The following is a 20029-nucleotide window of genomic DNA, read 5'->3' as shown; positions in this document are numbered from 1 at the left end:
GGGGATGCGAGACGTTCTCGGTTCGATGCGTGGACTGCAGCGGCGACACCCTTGTTCCGCGATGCGACGGCAGCAGCTCCAGCGGCGACACTCTTCTCCCAAGATGCGGGAAGCTTCCGCACGATGCGACAACTACAGCGGTGACATCCAATATGCGACAGTAGCAGCTCCGACGGCAGTGCGCTTCTCGGGGATGCGAGGTGCTCTTGATCAATGCGGTGCATTGCGACAGTTCCAGCGGCGACACCCTCGTTCGGAGTTGCGACGGCAGGCACATCGACGGCGACACGCTCCGACCTCGTTGCGAGATTCTTCTCCTGATGTGGTGCAGTGCAACAACTACAGCGGCGACACCCTCCTTGGTAGTTGCGACGGCAGCAGCAGCGACGGCGACACGCTTCCTCTTCGTTGCGGCACGCTTCTGTCCAATGCGGTGCAGTGCGACAGTTCCAGTGGTGACACCCTTCTTCGGTGTTGTGACGGCAGCCGCTCCCCAGGGGGTGGAGCCAGCATTGTGGAAGGCAGGCACATCCCTATTCAAGGTTCAGGTGCAACTCCTCCCATCTAGATGCAGATCTCTCTGTTCACCACTGGGTGACTCAGCCTGTTTCCTGGAATTCCCCAGCCCAGTCACTCACCAAACCAGACATAGGAATACACAACCTAGCAGAGGCAGGTTTGAATGGTTAGACAAGCAAATACCTACTTTCTAAAAGTGGTATTTGCAAACATAGAATATTAAAATAAACGTCACTAAAAGATGTATTTTATTATTCTGAGTCCAGGCATACTACACTCAAATTTCTACCATGTTCTCTGAGACAGTTAGGATTATAAAATGTGATAACTCTAACAGCCCATTCTGGCCTATGGAGAACAGGTAGCCTTGCAATAGTGAAAAAGGAAAATGGCTGTAATTCACTATCAGGACATGCTACACACACACGAGGGCTTGTCCTACCCTATACTTACAACGCACCCTGCCCTTGGGCCCACTGTAGGGGTGACTGATATGAAGAAAAGGGAAGGTTTAGGGACTGGCAAGTGGGTGCACTTTCCCAGTCAGCAGTCAGCATGGCAGTACCAGACTACACACAGGCTCCACAATGGCAGGCCTTTGACACATTTTACAAGGCTGCTTCTGTGGATGGCACAACCAGTGCTGCAAGCCCACCAGCAGCATTAGGATTTACACGCCCTGGGCACACTCAGTGCACTAGACTAGGGTCTGACAAGTAAACCAAATAGCCAAACATGGAACCACTAATTAATACATCAATTTACAATAGGGAGCACTTGCACTGTGGCACTGGATAGCAGCGGCACAGTGCCCAAAGCATCTAACATCGGCAAACATACATAAGGCAACAGCAAAAAAATGGAAGGGAGACCCACGCCAATGGTGCCAGGTCTAACAAGCAGTAGTCTGTAAAAAAAAAAATATATATATATATATAAACTTATAAATACCTTTCCCTACCTATTACCATTTTATTAAAATGGTAATAGGTAGGGGAAAATATAAAATCTAATATTGACCTGTATCTAAGGCCTTAACTCAGAACACACCTAAAGATACAACATGGCTGCCTTCAACATTTGTATGGGCATTCATTAGCCAATTACATATTGCCTTGTCATCGCCATGTACTTTGATGAAATTTCACGAAACTTTCTTGGTCACAGATATCACTAAGCTAAAAGGCCTTATAACTTAAACAATACTTGCCCTAATTACTGTAGCCCCCAAAAGAACCATCTGCACACCATAATCTATAATCCTGCCAAATGTCATGGAAATCTGACTGTCCATTTTTGAGCTATGGCGAATACAAAAGTCTATGGAAAATGCATTGGGAGAAAAATGCGTTAAGGGAACTTCTTTTTTTCTTTGAACCCTCTTGACGAATCACCACGAAACTTTGCATCATCCGCCAATGTAGACAATGTTGAAGAGGTCAGAGGGCTGCACTTTTTTTGAGGAGATTCATCAAACTGGTGAATATATATATATGTGTGGGTCTCTGTGTGTATATGTGTATATATATATATATATATATATATATATATATTTATATATATATATATATATATATATATATTTTTTCAGCAGAAGGCAGAAATGGCAAAACACGTCGACCATATTTCCAACTTGTACACAGACGGTGATTTGTATGGTGGAATAAAACAAATCGACGACTCCTCTTTTGTGTCACTTTTTTGGATTGGAAGTGGGGGAAAGTTATCGGTTTCGAATGCGGCAGCTGTGCCGCACACAGCTTTCACCCAGCAGTGAGGTAGATCAGTGTCTTGCAGCAATTTGTTGTAGCGAGGACAAGGAGAAGGCTGATACCTCTGACAAGAGGAAACCACATGGTTGGACATTGGAAGCAGTGAGCAGTACACATAATTGGGGCAGAGTTTGTAGGGAGGTGGAGTGGGTACGACACCTAATACCACGGAGGAGACGTGAAGTGGGGATTATCCCCACACCTGGTAAACTTTGTTCCCACTAGTAGACCGCCATCTTTAGCCTCAATGATCCGCATATTCCTAGTTAGGCCTCACATATAGGAAACAATTACTTTAATCCGAAAAGTAAAATCTTTGAAGTTACAGCAGCAGAGATGAGAATTGAACTTCAGATAAAAAGCCACAGAATCACCGAACGAATAGTACTAAAAGAAAGACAAAGTCTTTTTGTGAAAAACATGGCAGGCAGGAGATCTGCACAAGCTCAAAGAGTTAGCAAATTAGTAAATGACGACAATAGAACTGAAAATGAAAAGAAAAGCGAAAGAAACAAGTGGGATGCAAATCACAAACCACTCTTAAAATTATCAAACAATTGGAAAGTGCATGTGTATTAAAAGTTAACAAATGGTGGGAAATTACTACATTAAACAAATATGTAGAACATTAGAATACCACCAGGGCTCAGGATTTTAAAAATGCCCATCTTGAATGATCTTGATGAGGATTTAATACAAAATTAGCAAGAGGACAATACGGATAGTTCATTCAAGTTCATTAATACCCTTATCACGCCTGCCGAAAGAAGAATGGAGAAGGCAATCATGAGATTACAGGAACTGGAACAAGAATTAGGAAAAAATTAAGATGATCCAGAAATTAAGGAGATGTTGTAACAGATGGAAAAAAGGATTAAGATGCATGAGTCAGAAGTGGAGTTAAAAAAAGCAAGGAAATTCAATTGTGATCGTATTGACCATGCCAATGTGAGATTACACACCTTTGCAAGGAAGTATGATACGAGGAATCGGTTGACAATGGAAGAAGCATCAGAACATAAAGAAACCCTAGCAGAGAGTTCTGAAGTGAGTTCTACAGATAAAGAAGCTGGAACTAGCAATCTGGGTTTTTCTAGGGAAATGAGACTGATACAAATGTGTTCTTGGCAAAGGGGAAGAGGAGGAATTTTCTGAGGAAACTAGGGAAAAGGAAAAAAAAGATGAGGGATCAAAAGCATGAGGCAAAAAGAAAAAATAAATATGAAAGAGAGAAATTCAAGTTAAGAGATTGATAAGTGAAAATCCTCTCCTCATGAAATCTCACTCACCCAACATAGGATAAAAATAATTAATACGGGTCTCACATTTTGTCCTGATGCTGATTTAGACCAAGCCAACCTATGCATAGATCTGTGCACATTTACAAGGAATAAAATTGAACAAGTTCTTAATGACTTACTCCAAAGCGATAAAAAAGAAGAAGCAATTACTGATTCTCCACTCATAATAGCACATATACCTATTTTGAGAGTTTTATCAAAATTGGAACATGAGGGAGGAGAATCAATAACTGAGGAAAGTGCATTCAAGTCAGATGTATAATTTTGTCAAGATCAAAGTCTAATTACATTGAAATCTGACAACAGTGGACATTAACCACATACTCACTTTTGTTTATAAATGCCGTCGGGGAACATAATAGATTTGTTTCAAGAGATTACAATCAAATAAACTAATTAGCTTGCCATGAAGAGAAATAATAAGAAAATACCTTATAACATGACGTTTTGGGAGAATAAAGCTATAAATTAATTGAAACAGGATACAGAAATATTAATAAAACCTTCTGATAAGGGAGGAAATATCATCAATCTGGATAAGAGCTAATACGTGGCTGAGACTGAAAAACAACTACCTACTAAACAGCATTATAAAAACCTAAAAGAAAATCCAACTAGGAGAATGATAATAGAGTATCATGAAAAGCTGCAGAAGTGGCATAACCTTTCCTTGATTGATGAAGAATACAGATATTTGAAAACCGATAATCCAATTGTACCAACAATTTACTTTCTTTCAAAAGTGAATGAAGATCTACAGAATCTCCCAGGACGACCGATTGTAAGTGAGATTTGATCATTATTGAAGAACTCTTTTAGATTAATAGACACCTTTTTAGTACAATGTGTCATAGCCTTACCATCATAAATGAGAGACTCAAAGGACTTCCTCAACAAGATCCAAGATATTCAGTGGAATAAAAATTATTTATTAGTAATCATCGATGTAACATCTCTATACACGTCAATTCGTCAATTGTGATGGAATCAAAGCGTGTAAATATTTCTTAAGAGCTGGTTTGCTAACTTATATGGAGCATATATATAATGGAAATTATTTTTTACAAACCCAAGGGAACCAGTTATGGGGACATCATTTGCTGCTACATATGCAAATCTATTATGGGGTCAGAAGCTGAGGCTGTTTGAACTAAGGAAAATAAGGAGGTATTGGAACATATTAAACTCTGAATACGTTTCGTAGATGATCTCTTCCTTATCTGTGAAGGAGACATCAGGAGTCTGGCAGAGTTTATCACATCATTAAACAACATTTCCTACAATCTGAAGTTCACATTTACAGTCCGCCCATCAAAGATAAACTTCCTGGATATAAAATCTATATAAAATAATCCAGACTATGCAGTAACATTCATTGAAAAGCTACAGCAAGTAATAGCATATTGCACATGAATAGTGAGCATCCTAAAACTTTAAATTAAAGCATCCCCGCTGGGGGATATGTTATGAGCAAGAACAAACTGCTCCGAGAATTCAGATTTTGAAACACAAATTGATTAAATGTTCAAAATATCTGAAGCAAGAGGATACCCCACACAGGTGTTAATGAGTGAAAAGAACCGAGTGATAATGAGAAAGAGAGAGGAATTATTGATTCCAAATCAGAGAAAAGAAATTGGAGATAATTAATTACAATTAATCATGGATTATAATATTGAACATCAAGAATTGAGAAGAATTTTTCAAAGAAATTGGAAAATCCTATTATGTGATGAAAATTTGAAAGACATTTTATCTAACTTCCAGAGAATAAAGTATTGGAAAGTATCATCCCTATGTTATATACTTGTGCGAAGACATCTGCCAACTGTTAAAAAGCCTATAAATAATTCCCTACCAGTGCCCGTCTTTTGGAAATTGCACTAAATGTCAAGCTTGTGAGCATGGCATCAATAAAACTTCATACAGATTACATAAGGGAAAATAACAAAAAATAATAGAACACATAATCCTCCTGTACTGCAGTTGCTACAGGATCATGTTAAACTCCTGGCTCTGAGATTTGATAGGACGAGGAAGAAGGAGTCCTCCAAAACTCAGTGCAAAAATCTTTCCAAAAGGAGAGGTACATCAAGCATTAACTTTGCTAGCAAATTGCGTAATTTGTGTTGTTGCTGTTCCCAATGCCTTGAAAAAAGATAGATAGTGGCATAATCCACTTCGCCATTTCAATAGCACTTACTACTACTGACACTTTGTGCTGGGGTACAAAGGCAGCACATGTAGGACCGGAGGTAGTGCATTAGTGGGATATTTTGGAAGGTGAAGGGCAGAGGGTGTCTCATCACAACTTTTCGGCTGGCGATACAAAAAACCTGAAACTATTTTGTATTGATCCCGATGTTCCATGTGTTACAGCTGTTCAAAAGGAGCCTCTCTGAGTCAATAGATTAAGCATAGTCTATCAATGAGGGCGTAAAAAAGAGCATGTGACAGGCTTTTACGTGAACTACTTTTAGAACTCAGAAATTGACCTACTTTGTATCTTAACTTGACAACTAAGGATCTGCAATCTATTATGTGTGCTGAGCCATCCCCATTCTTCACCCCACGCTCAGATCAGCAATGGAGGGAAAAAGGAGTCCTGGGAAAGCCAGCAATTGCATTTCCTCACTTATCATAGCCACTGTCAAACAGATGTCTTCCTGCTACTCTCTCTCTCCAAAAAGAAAATCTGGTTTCCTGACAGCCTCCCAGAACACCCTTGTAAATACCTTCTAGCTCCTCAAGGCCCCCAAAATATCAAGCTTTCTTCTACCCTTCCCTAGCTACATTCCCTCAAGTTTTACCCCACAATACCAAAAAAGTCCCTGGCATCCTGTGTCCCACCCACATCACCTTATGCTCGTTTCCTTCCCCTTCCTGCCTGAAGCTATGCTCAGCACTCTATAATAATTATTATAACTCTTACATTGAGAGTTGGTGCCACATTGACAGTGGCTTTGTGAGAGCCGCACCTCAGCACAGCCTGCTTTAGTCTCAATGCAGCTCTGCAAAGAGAGAGATGTTTGCATTTGGAGACACCCAGCACCACTCTTATTCCCACTCCTCCTCCCAGTCTCTGGAGATTTATTCCCCCGCCTCTCTAAACTCTCTAGAGCTCCAGGCGAGGCAGTGGTTTAGTATCGATTGGAGCAGGGGCTTTACCACCGGACTGTCTGCTGCTGTAACAGCATAGCACTGAAAACAGCTAACCTGTTATATTTCATTGCTCTGACGTCAGAATAATTACCCAGGTTTAGAAATCCAAAGTCTAGATAATGGCTTCCTGTGAAAACAATCTATAACAAGCATGTACGTCACAGGCACAGTTTATATCTGTGTTGTATGTAATTTGACTACATATTACCATTTCCTATTAAGTAATTAGGGTACTTATATTATAATATTTCACATTACGCAGCACACTATCTACATTTGCTGTGCTTCATGGGGAGAGGAACAGTGTAAGAGCAGTTTATCTGCAAAGAGCGGCCTGCTGCTGAGATCCTCTGTGCTGGAGCACAAACAGGCTGCTTTACTTTATGCTCTCTCCTTCACCATAGCGCTTAGGAAACTGCATACAGTTGTAAAATGTGTACTATAAGCATGCCTTCCAGTAAAAAGGTCTATGTGTAGGCAACAGTAGAACAGTCTTACATATTTGATGTGTGCTCTACATTGCAACACACATACTTTGTGTGTGTCAGTTTCTAGGGGAAATCAACACATTTCCCCTTGTTTGGGCTGCTTCCAATACTGATTTGTGACACAACCTCCGGTCAGACAATCTTAGTTAATCGGGCTTCGCATTAACATTTATTCGGTGTTTGTATTAATCTACTCAGAGTATTGCTCCCTTGCCGCAGAGGCACAAAGTGGATTTGGTGAAATTTAAAGGGCATTCTTTCGATGTAAAAGGCACTTTGTGCTCTAAACTAAATCACTGCTATCACTCTGGAGCCAGTGCAAAAACCCTGGTAAATTTGTGCCTAGCAGTTACCCTGGACTCACCCAGCGGCCACCTTTTTCTCAATCAATAGGGATTAAAGGAAGGCTAATGCCAATTACGCAGTTAAATGCTGTTGATTTTCCACAGTGCCACTGGAAGATATTACCAGGCCTGTGAACAAGCTAGATTTGTCAAAGCACTGCCTCCGACAGTATGCATTCATCACGTGTGGACTTACGACCTTTTCAGCATCTGTCATAAAGAGAAGGAGCCTTACTTTTGTCACACAATGCGGCCATATGACCATAAGATTTTAATTGTTGTTCTTTCCCCCTAAGATTTCAATGTAAACTTCCATCTTTGGTTTGATCATGCCCATGCCCATTTTGTGAAGAATTGAAATCTAGTAAAATTTGCACGCTGTTCATACTTCCATTCCTTGAATCTTTAACTCAGAACAGTCGGTGGGAACTTTGGGTAGCAAAAATGCTTATTAACATCGGTATTTTAGAATCGGTAAATGATATTTACCTACATCTGGCCCTATAGGAATAGATGGATCATAGAGTAAAAATATTCAGTACTTCTAGCTGCCCTACAGCACCACCACGTTCTGATGATTAGAAGGGAAAACAAGTTCCAGTGTGTTAAAAATCCAGGGTAAACTTCAAATATTGTATTTTAAGCTTCTGTCTGGGATGTTCTTAACTCACAAAAAAGTTATAAATTGCGCATAATTTCAGTAACTTGTATTTAGTAGAATATAGTGCAAACCAAATATCCAAGGAGGAAGAACTGGAAACTCTGTACTCATCTCTAGATTCTTGAAAATACATGCTTCCTAAATCATATGAAAAGCATATGTTTTCTTTCTGCTACAATCACATGCAAAGGGGGGGTAAACAAAATGGAGGCTAGCTAATTTGCTCCCCTCAAGCCATTGCATCTCATTTTGATTGAGAAGGTGACTGTGATACCACCTCAGTTCAACACTCTTGTCATTAAGAGAGTAAGAGGGAGATTATCACATCGCATCAATAGCCAAATAATATGTCAAGGGCTTACCTCATTACCAGTCAGTTACCTTCATTCATGGCACATGGTAGCTGGAGTCTGCTTTATACATGTTTTAGAGTCACCCATCATAGTATATCTCCACAAAAAAACAGGCAATCTAAATCTACTATGTGAGCTTAAAGCCAGTAGACTCTTTAAGCAAATGCTACCTGATCTCTTTTGCATTGCTTGATTTCACACACTTTCTGAGGAACTTATTTTTGTATAAATGTGATACCCATGGCCCTCTGTCCATAATATCAATGGATTGGTGACCAGCAGTGTTTGGCCTGTGAAGAGGCTCCTAAACTGTGTGTGCTGGGATTCTACAAGCTCTCCGGTCAAGGTTACCAGACCGCTTCTGCTCTCCAGAAGGTGCTATGTTCTGCAACTGCCCATGGGTGCTGACAAGAAGCTGAGCCTTAAAGTCTATGATAGCCAAGAAAAACTGACTGTTAATTGATGTTTCGTTACTGCCATGTCCATTAGACTTCCTCCGTACAAAATGTTGGAAAACTCCAGTGCTTCCTCCGCTTATCTAGGACTAGAGAGGCTCAGCCATGCTAGGGAGACTACTAGTTAGATGGAGTGTTGCAGATGACTGCTGCAATACTTTTAACTTTGGAGCCTTATGGAATTTCTAACTTGTCTTCTGGTGGTATGGGTGTGTCACAGTTACTCCTGAAGTACAGATTGTATAACATTACAACAAATGCCTTAACACACATGCCTTTACAACGAAATGTCAGGTACGTAAAACCCCTATTTAGTAATATTTTTTTTAAATTGGAGTGACCCCTGAACCCCTTCATAAAAAATAATAATACATACACCCAATACCCTTGCCCACCCCAAAACCCTAAAAATGCCCTTGCTACCCTATACCATTAACAGCCCTCTAACCCTTAAAACACCCTTACCACCCTTTCCCTTATCCATCCCTAAAATCACCCTTACCACCCGAAAACACACTTACCAGCCTATTTCCTTATTATTATTATTATTTAAATTTATATATCGGCGCAACAGCTACCAAAAAAGGGTTTCCCGGCACCCGTCAGAACAGCAGAAGAAAAGAGAAAATAACTTACTGATTGAAAAGCCATGTTTTAAGTGACTTACGGAAGAGTATATAGTTAGTTTGGGTACGGAGAGACATAGGAAGGGCATTCCACAAAACAGGGCCCAAGTAGATGAAGGAGCGGCCGTCCATACGGGATAATCTAATCCTAGTCACCTGGAATTTAGCCTGGGTAGTAGACCGAAGAGTGCATGAAAGCAGATGGGGGTGAGCTACATTTTGCAAATAAAGGCGAGCTGTGCCAAGCTTAATTCTGAATATATAGCTCAGAGCTTTAAACTTGATCCGGTTTTCAACCCTGAGCCAGAAATAGAGGCTGCTCTGGGAACCCGGCAGAGCAATCTGGCAGCGGAGTTGTGTACCCGCTGTAGCTTGCGTGTCGCATCTTTGTTGGCTCCAAGGTAGAGGATGTTACCGTAGTCGAGTCTAGAAGTTACAAGAGCCTGGACTACGGTTCTCTGGGTAGGGCTAGGTAGCATCCAAACAATTTTCCTCAGCCATTTCAAAATGGTGAAACATGTTGCAGCCACCTTCTTGGCTTGTTCACGCATAGATAGTAAATCGTCAATATTAAAGCCGAGGTTGCAAACATGATGGGAAGGTTGCGGCAGCGCACCCTTTTCTGTAGGACCCCATTGTTGCGGACCCCAGAGATCTTTATCTTTCCCCAAAATCAGGACCTCTGTTCTTTCACCATTAAGCTTGAGAAAATTGGTGTGGATCTATGATGCAACTTTGCTACGCCCAGTCCGGAGAGCAGATTGCTCTGAAGCCTTTCCCGCAGAAAGAGAGAAAATGATCTGGGTGTCATCGGCATATGAAAATAATGACAGCCCAGCCTCTTCAACGATCCCTGCCAGAGGTCTAACATAAATATTACATTACAGAGGACTAAGGATAGACCCCTGGGGAACTCCATAAGGAGAAGAGTGGATCTTGGAGTTGGCTACAGAAGAGAAAACCTGGAATGTGCGATCGGTGAGGAAGGGTGTTAGCCAGCTAAGTGCAAGACAAATGACCCCTATAGATTGTAAGGTCTTTAGCAACACGGCGTGAGACACCGTGTCGAAGGCCGCACTTAGATCCAGTAAGACAAGAGCTACCGTATCGCCTGCATCCAAATGCAGGTGTAACATTTCTGTAATGCCAAGAAGAGCGGTTTCGGTGGAATAGCCAGTTCTAAAACCAGATTGCGACGGATGAAGAAACTTATGAGTTTCAATAAACTGGGACAGTTGACCATTAATATGCCTCTCCAAAATCTTAGAGAATACAGAAAGTAGAGAAATTGGCCGATAATTTGAGGGCAAAGTAGGGTCAGAGTTGGCCTTTTTCAGCAGTGGGATGACCATTGCATGCTTCCATCCAGGGGGAACGATGGACTCCTTACCCACCTCTAACCCCTAAAAACGCCTTTACCCTCCTATTCCCCTACCCACCCTAAAATCCTAATGGGGTCTAGAGGATGTCCCCGTATACTATATAAGTCTAGTGCCAGAGTCCTGTATTGGCTGCCAGCAACACTTTTCTCATGGTGCTGGTAGCCAATCAGAGGAAGCGAGATGACTCAAAGGAAATAAAACTCCCTGGGCCAATCAGAAAACAGTATTTTTAAATTGGTGCTCCTGCAAAAGTCTGAGACTCTCATAGACCCAACTGCCAAGATATACAAATATTTTTTACCGTACTGGTTTTCAAAACCAACGGAACAGATTTACTCCACATCACAAAAGCCACCACCTGTGGACTAAGTTTCCTGCCAAATTGGGTGTAGTTCCATTCAGCATATTTTGCTGTAGCCTTGTCTAAAGAAGTCTACGGAAAATGCATGGGTATTTTCAATTTTGGGCCCCCTCCATTTTTTCTCAGCCCCCACGTAATGGATCTCTTAGAAACTTTCTAGAACGGAGCTGAGGTAGATGAAAATTTTTGGGGGGAAGTTGTGGGAAGATTTGTCAAACGGGCCAAAGTTACTAGCAAACCAAAAACACTCTTTCTATGGAAAAACAGACCTACCTATAACTGCCTAGTTTTATTGCAAATATATATATATATTGCAAATTAGGGGAAATAGGTGTTTTAGGGTTTAGGGGTGGGTAAGGCTATTGGGTGGTAAGGACGTTTTAGGGTTTAGGGGTGGGTTAGGGTGTTGGATGGTAAAAGTGTTTTTAGGGTTTAGGGGTGGGTAAGAGTATGTGTGGTAAAGGTGTCCCATTAGGGGGACCCAGAGGGATCCCCCATGACCACAAAAGAAAAGAAATCGGCAAGGAATGCTGCAATCCTGCAAGACTCTTGCGGGATAAAAAGAAAACTAAATGGCGGCCGAGCTACATTCAATAAATATAAGCCTAGAGGAGCCTACTCTTGGAGCTGTATTTATGAAGGGAGACCTCTCTCCCGGTTTCTCCTGAGGCCCTGGTGACCCCACCCCGGGCCAAAAGTTGATCATATCGGGAGGGTGGACGAACACCCCTGAGCCAGTAGAGGCCCCAGGGAGCCCACCCCCTGGGCCGAACATGGATTGAATGGGTAGGGGGGACCCACAGCCCCCACCCCAAGCCATTAGAGTGCCCAGGGAGCCCATCCCTAAGCCATCAGAGGTCCTGAGGAGCCCACCCTGGGGCCAAATACACTTTATATGGGAGGGGGCTGTGCGGACTGCCCTCCCGAGCCTTAAAAGACCCCAAAGATTCCACCCCAGGGATGAAATGTAACCTCCTCCCCCTGATTATAACATCAGTTCCTGGAGAATTGGGTTCCTGGGATGGAAATTGACTTGGGAAAGGGAGCCACGTGCCCCACTACCCCAAACATGCATGCTAGGCCCTAGGGTTTGGGATACCCAGGCCGAAATTGGCCCAGGGGCTGGTCCATGTGCCCCCGCCTCAAACAAGTACACTGGGCCTGGGGATGGGGTACCAGAGCTGATATCTGCATGGGGAGAGGTTGGGTCATTTGCCCCTCTCTCCCTGATAATAAAGCTGAGCAGCAGTGAGTAGGGTCCCCATACTGAAATCAGCCCAGTGTGGGGTCCGTGTGCCCCCTTCCCTCAAAATAATGGGGAGCCAGGGGGATGGGGTACCCGGTCCGAAATTGGCCTGAGTAGGGGGCAACGCATACACCTCCGTCTATATTTAAAGGATTGGCCCTAGGGGATGGGTCCTCAGGGCCAAACAAGGCAGAGGATGGGGGGACCACAAAGCCTCAAACCCCTTTTTAAAAAAAAAAAGGCCCTGGGAATGGGATACTTAGGCCCAAATGAAGCTCAGGGAAGGCTACACAGCCCCCCTTCCCTTTAAAGAAAAAATTAATACACCGGGTAATAGGGGCTCCATAGCCAAGCCATGCCGCTAACCGCTGTTGCACAAGACAGAAAGCAGAAGGTCATGCGCAGCAGGGGTTTTATTTACATAGCATAATTGAATATTCTACTTTACGGTAAAAAAAAAACTAGAAATTCACTGAGAAAATCAGAGCTTAAAGTAAATGTGATAAAAAGAGATGTTAATATTTTATTTTAAATTAAAAAACTTAGAAATTCACTGAAAAAAATAAAGTTTAAAATAGCGTTAGTTTTTGTCAGCGACAACATTAATGTTTTGAACTGAAACAAAACACAGAAATTTACCAGGTATAGTTGCAAAACTAACTATATCATGCACCCTGCTTATGACCTCAGTCATGACATCACTCATGACATCTCAATTTACATCATCCAAGCTTCTTTTGTACACATTGCTGTATAAACAGGTATAGCATTTCGGCTCTGAAAGTAATACAAAATAGCTCAGAAGAATATAAGGCAAGGTTATTGCCATCACACAAACAGCCCCATTAGGGGTAGAAAGAATAGGTCATGCGCCACACGGACCCAATACCATACACGTCACAGTTAGCATAGTTCACATTAACAATCAACCACGGATATATGGGAAACCCTCATTACATATGGTGTTAAATCTGTACACAACTTTTCAGAGAAAGCTAAGTTCTTAAAAGTACTGAATGTCTGTTTGAAAAGCCATGCTCTACTATGTACAGCTTTTATCTGTCTTAAACCACTGACAGTCAGCGAACCTACATTGAGAAATGAAGATGATATGAGTAGAGAAGTGAGTACTGTAAATCGTATTGACTGTGTGGAGAGAGCATACCCTGTACCAGACTGTTTGTAGACAGTGAAACTCTCAAAAATAAACTATAGAGTATTAAAAAGTATCTACTAATAACTGTGTACACTCTATGCAACAGTGGCAAAAAAGACACTACTCACTTCAAATAAGCAACGTCTGAAGGTGCTAATGGTTATACTAGCTGCAGCCTTCATACTGTGTAACAAACAATGCAGATAGCCCATCTTCTGAAGCAAAACAGGCATATGTTAAAAAGGCCAGTACCTGGTGCACATAATTTTCTATGTTAAGTAGAAATTGCCATGATGTTTAATAACTCAAGGCTGCTTACAATACTTAGTATGTAGAACATAGAATCTTTGCCCTGCTGGTAACTTTCTGCAATACCAAAAAGCCTGCGTGGAATAAAATGAATAGAAGTCAACAGTCACCTGCCCCAGAGTTAGCCTTCAAAACAAAGATTTATAACGTGTTCAATACCTCTACACAACTATGGTGCATTACGAGCACATGCATTTTGTAAACACTTATACAGATTAGCTGGAAACAGACTGTACAAATTTAGGTAGAAAAGTAACATGGTAGTTACCTGCCATTATGTAAACTATAAAACAAACTAACACACTCATTGGATAAAGTCATCAGTGATATCTTAAATGATGTCATAGAACATGTCATGAGTGATGCCATGTGAGGTCATAAGCAGTGCATGGAGGGGGCAAGAGTTATAGTTATCGCTGCTAACTATATCTGGTGAATTTCTGTTTGTTTAGTTCAAAACGTTAATGTTGTCATTTGCAAATTCACCTAGTTATAATATTACTTTAACCTTTGATTTTCCAGTGAAAAATATTGTATATACATATACACACACTTATACACTTACCTGATATATGCTTACCATTTCGTTGTAAAGGCATGCGTGGTAAAGACCTACGTAGTAAAGTCAATGCCAGGTAAAAGCATTGTGTTGTAAATGCATTGCATTGTAAAGGCATTGCGTTGGAATTGCCTCATTGTATAGGCTGTTTTACGAAGTACATTGCCGTGTCGGAGTGAAGCAAGGCATTAACAAGCACTACTTGTATTTGGGGTCAGTGGTAATACAGTTCTTGCTGTTGTGTCAGAATCACCAGTAGATGAATTTTAGACATTGATCATGGAAAATCCTTGATTAATCAGGTTGATATGCTGTCCTAGGAATATGAGAAGACTGTTCAGTGTGATGTTCTAGTCTGTTCTCTTTATTTATGTGCTTTTTGTCTGGGCATTGCTATTGAAATTAGGCCTGCACCGCTAACTAACCAGAATCCACCACCCTGTCCTATGATGTGGCAACTTTCCTTTGAAAGTAGAGACACTTGTACACTATGATGGTGGTGTAATTGATTTCCAACCTCTGACAGAAGTGGTGACCTCAGCCTAGTAGTGGAATGTCCTCAAGATTATTTAAGACCCATACAGTAGTGGAATTGCTCGTAAGAAACCTAAGAACAATTACTTCACAACCAATCCCATCATCTCTACTGGTCTATTTAAAATAGAGCTCTCAATTTCAATTTCTGCCACCTCCACAAAAAACCCGGAGGACCAGCTTAAAAGAGGTCAGTGAGGAGTAGGTTATAAAGGTCTTTTGGGAATCAATGATATATGTATGATCGAATGTATGATCGAATGTCATGAAGATGCTGATGCGTACTTGGAAGAATGCTAAATAACCTGCAACTATCTATGGACTTTTTTTAGGAAGGGTATGTGAATTACATGATACTTGATCAAGGAAGCTTCACCACAAGATATTACAGCAAGAACACGCATTTCATAGAGATTACTCCGTGTGCACCCCAGGAGAATATTTCATTTAAAATGTTGTCTTTTTTAAGCTTTTGTTACAAAAGCGTCTTTTCCTTTACCACTTAAAATGCATGCGCAGCAAATTTTTTGTTTATTCAATGTTCTCCATGCAGTGCTGAGCAATGAGTATTCATTTTTATAGAGCCTTCAGTCACCATGCATTTCAGAGTTTCTTTACCAGTCAAGTGTGGCGCTTACTAAACACTTAATAACTTTAGTTGAATGTACTAGATCTTGCATTATCTGCCCAAGCACTGACTGGAGTGATCAAAAGAGATTTGGTAGGCGAATTCAGCAAAATAGTTTGTGGATTATAACCATCCTTTTCAAGTTGCAATTGATTTTAAAGCTGCCCTCTCTTATGTCGATGTTCTTATTTCATGGATATGTTTTGTCTATGGGCCATATGTATCAAGCAAATTAGCATTCGCAAAGGCCTTTGGTATGTATGAAACATTTTGGCAGCAAAATAAGGAATCGCAAAATTTGCCATTCCTTATTTTGCGATTGCATTTAAGGAATCACAAATTTTGCGATTCCTTAAATGTAATGTATCAAAGGAAAATTAATTTTGAAATGCCCATAAGGATTCGCAAATTACCACCAACTTCTAGTTGGTGGTAAGTTGCGAATTCTTTTACAAAAGCAATTTATTTAAAATCCCAAGGTGCAATATGACGCTCATACATGCCCTTAGGGCATGTATCCATATGGCCACACATGTCATTTTCAGGGGTGCAGGAAGGTGTTCTTGTGACACCCCTGCACCTTTGAAAATATTCCTAAATTGCGATTAGCAAATTGCTAATCGCAAATTTCCCCTTCATTTTATGGGCCTCCTGGCCCATAGAAATGAATGGGAAATTTGCGATTAGCAATTTGCTAATCGCAATTTAGGAATGTTAAGGAATCGCTAAAAAGAAGCGATTTCCTACATACATACCATTTTGCGATTTCTAAATAGCGATTCCTTAAAAATCGCTATTTAGAAATCGCAAATGGTCGTGATGATACATATGGCCCTATGTTAGGTATTTGAATAACTCAAAGATGCTACTCCAGAAAAGATGCAGATTGTCTGGTTAAAAAAGAGTTTACATCATATATTATTTTCTGCAAATTTATATAGTGCACAACTCACATTAGTATGGTTTCCTAATGATGTGAGCTGTCTGGGGTGTATGTTATCACCGTGTTTTGAAATTTTCTTCCAATGATAGAATGAGTATTTCTGCGATTATTGGATTCCAGCCTTGAGAGCTGGTTCATAGTTAATCTCTGAAAGGATTAGGAACATAATGGGCAGAGGATGGAGAGTCAGATGCTTTGGTATTAGTTTTGAAGATGTGGGGTTTGAGAGGTCTTTTAAACTCCACATGAAAGGAGATGACTGAGAAGGACACCCCAGAGCAGCCATACAAGCAATTGGAAGTATCTGAACCTTGTTGAGGTGCAAAGGGCTTTTTGTTCATTTAGGAGGAGTAGGTTGATTGAGGCTAGAAAAGAAATTGGGATGTCACTAAATGTGAGAGAAAAAGATGTGTATATGGATGTTCTGAAAACATAGGTGAATACATTTCCCTAATCCGAGTGAATATTCATATTGTTTGGTGAGGGTAGGAGAAAGATATTTTTTAACTGTGTGTGTGGCAATGTTGATAATATTGCCTAGGGGAGAGAACGCAAATTGGTAGAGTGCAGAAGTTAAACTATTTCAGAAGTCTGGTTTGCTCATAACTACTTCTTGATCTGGAAATAGGTATCACTGGCGAGCAGCTGAACAATCAGCATGCCAAAGTATCCTGGAAGGGGAGTGCAAAGAGGGAACTCTGTGGTATGGTTTTACACACTGGTGGGGATCAATCAAGATGTCAGTGGTTCTTAGATGTACTAAGTAGGGTATGTTTGTTTTTCAGCAACGCAAAGTACCATTAGGGAGATGGAAGGTACACAATCCTGAGAGCATACCATTCCACTGCAAATAAACAAAAAGGTACTCCAGCGAAAACAATAAGAGTGGGAGCCCTTCTGTTACATAATCCAACTTTTATCCTATCTCTGGTGCTTATGGAAGATGTAACTAATCAGTCAAAATCCATCAAGTTATTAATCAGGAGCGCTCAACTTATGTGGGCTACGATCCTTATTAATGTAAAAAGAGGTCCCCTAAGAAGGGTTGTAGACCACATCCCTTTACCATTCTAATCTAATGTGAGGGGGTGTTTATGATGGACAAAGCCATTTAAGGGTGGGTGAAGGCCTTCTGTTCTAAAAAGGGGAAGGTATAGGGATCCTAGCTGGAACACTATAATAGCAGTAAGTTGTTTTGATTCCATTCACTGCAATAAATGGAAGGTTGGCTTTACCGTTCCATTGCAAAAATGAATAGCAGTAACGGTAATGTCTTGCATTTGAAAAAGTTCTACACATTACTTGGGGGCAGATGTATCATCACCATCATTTGCGATTCTCAAATAGCAATTTTTTAGAAATAGCTATTTGAGAATTGCAATTTAGGATCTATGTAGAAAATCGCAATTTTTTAGTGATTTCTAAATATTCCTAAATTGCGATTTGCAAATTGCGAAATCGCAACTAAGGAATAGTTTCCCATTCATTTCTATGGGCCAGGAGGCCAAAAGGAATGATTGGGAAGTTATTCTCAATTTGCGATTCGCAATTTGAGAATTGCAAATTGAGAATAATTTCAAGGGTGTCTTGAGGACACCCTGCTGAACCCCTGAATTTTACATGTGTGCGAATATGGTGCACATACATGCCCTAAGGGCATGTATGAGCGCCACATGGCACCTTCACAAATGCCAAAAAGTGCATTTGTGACAGAAATCGCACATTAACACCAACTTGAAGTTGGTGGTAATTTGCGATTTCTTAAGGTGAATTCGCTAAACTTAAGTGTTTCCTACATAGCATTTTAGAAATCGCTTTTTGCGATTCCTTAAATGCTTGGGCAAAGTTAATTTTGCGATGCCATTTGCTTCATACATCCTGTTTCCTGTTTTTTAGTCGCAAACGCTGCTTTTTTGCGAATCGCAGCGTTTGCGACTAAAAATCCCATTGATACATCTGCCCCTTAATCATTTTGAAAGATGGATTTGTATGACTGTTTCTTTGTCTCAAAAGCTCTTCAGGTTATAAAGAGTGTCTCAGCTCCTATGCCTTTTCTATAGATTCTGCCCAGTATTATAAAATTGTTTTCTGCCCGTCTAAGGGGACCAATATTATAATTGGTTGGTGGGTGGGTGGGCGGGAGGGAGGCGCTAGAGTGAAAGACTAAATATCAGTGTAATTTAATGGGATGGGATTTGCAAACCCCAATTTGCATTTATTCGACCTGGTGGAACTAGTACAATTCGATGCTAATTAGTGTAGTATTTTTGTTGAAAGCTCCATTTGTACCTCTCAAACATGCCACTCATGACTAAACAGATGCAGTCTGAAGTGTATTGTTGTAGCAATGAAAATATATGCTAATGAGATTTTGGCATTTGTCCTTCTGCAGTGATAAATGTTCAGTCAATTGTTATCTTAGATTGTATTGTCTTTAAAGGATAGCTGCCACTTATATGACTTAGAGATAAGGATACGTATTTTAAATATAACATTACAGAAGCATTATCTTTCTCATTTGATAGACTGCAGTGCAGTGTACACTAGGCTTGAACTGTAATCGTATTTTTTTATTTAAGTATGTCTTAACATTGCACAGCAGTTATTGACTTTCTTCAGTTGCACATATATAAAATGATCAAGGCTTGAAAAATTGCTAAATTTGATTTTTGTCAATGTTTACTTTTTTTAGAGTGGAGCATCCTGCAGGTGGATATAAGAAACTTTTTGAAACTGTGGAGGAATTGGCATCTCCAGTTACAGCCCACGTGACGGGTATGTAATCTACTCTTAGAAATGTCTGTCACTGGCATAATTCCAATCACCCAACAGTATTAACAGGATTTCTGCAACCCCCTCTTTGGTGATAAATATGGAACATGCACTGAGGTCACGATTCAATTAAGGTTGTGAATCGGGGAATAGGACATAAGACTACTAGATCTACGCATGGTCTCTATTTACAAATTTCGCTAATTCACAAGTGCACCCAGGTTGCTTTCTTGCACCTATTTCCTAACCCTGTTTGTGCATACTCCATGTATTGCATACATTACCCAGGCATTGAGTTAATACAAATATGACATTTCACTTTTATCTTTGTTAGCTATAGTGTTCAATCAGTGTTTACCTTTTGCTATACTTACTACAGTTATCCTACGATTTTGCACAGCTGCCTTCAAAAGCTATTTAGTGTAATGCAGATTGTATTTAGACAGCGTGCTAAGGAT

General features: G+C 40.6%; 1 protein-coding gene across 1 annotated transcript in view; it reads left to right on the top strand.

Moving 5' to 3' along the window:
* RPE65 (retinoid isomerohydrolase RPE65) overlaps nt 1-20029 on the top strand; it is a 171167-nt gene that overhangs the window by 10100 nt on the left and 141038 nt on the right. The window contains exon 2 of the mRNA XM_086936250.1: nt 19492-19574. Coding sequence (XP_086792376.1) covers nt 19492-19574 — 83 coding nt within the window. The remainder of the gene's footprint in view (nt 1-19491; nt 19575-20029) is intronic.

Source organism: Lissotriton vulgaris, chromosome 1_1 (genome assembly GCF_964263255.1).
Source record: "Lissotriton vulgaris chromosome 1_1, aLisVul1.2, whole genome shotgun sequence".
Classification (NCBI taxonomy): Eukaryota; Metazoa; Chordata; class Amphibia; order Caudata; family Salamandridae; genus Lissotriton; species Lissotriton vulgaris.
The sequence above is the reverse complement of the archived record's forward strand: the minus strand, read 5'-3'. Positions and strand labels throughout refer to the sequence as shown.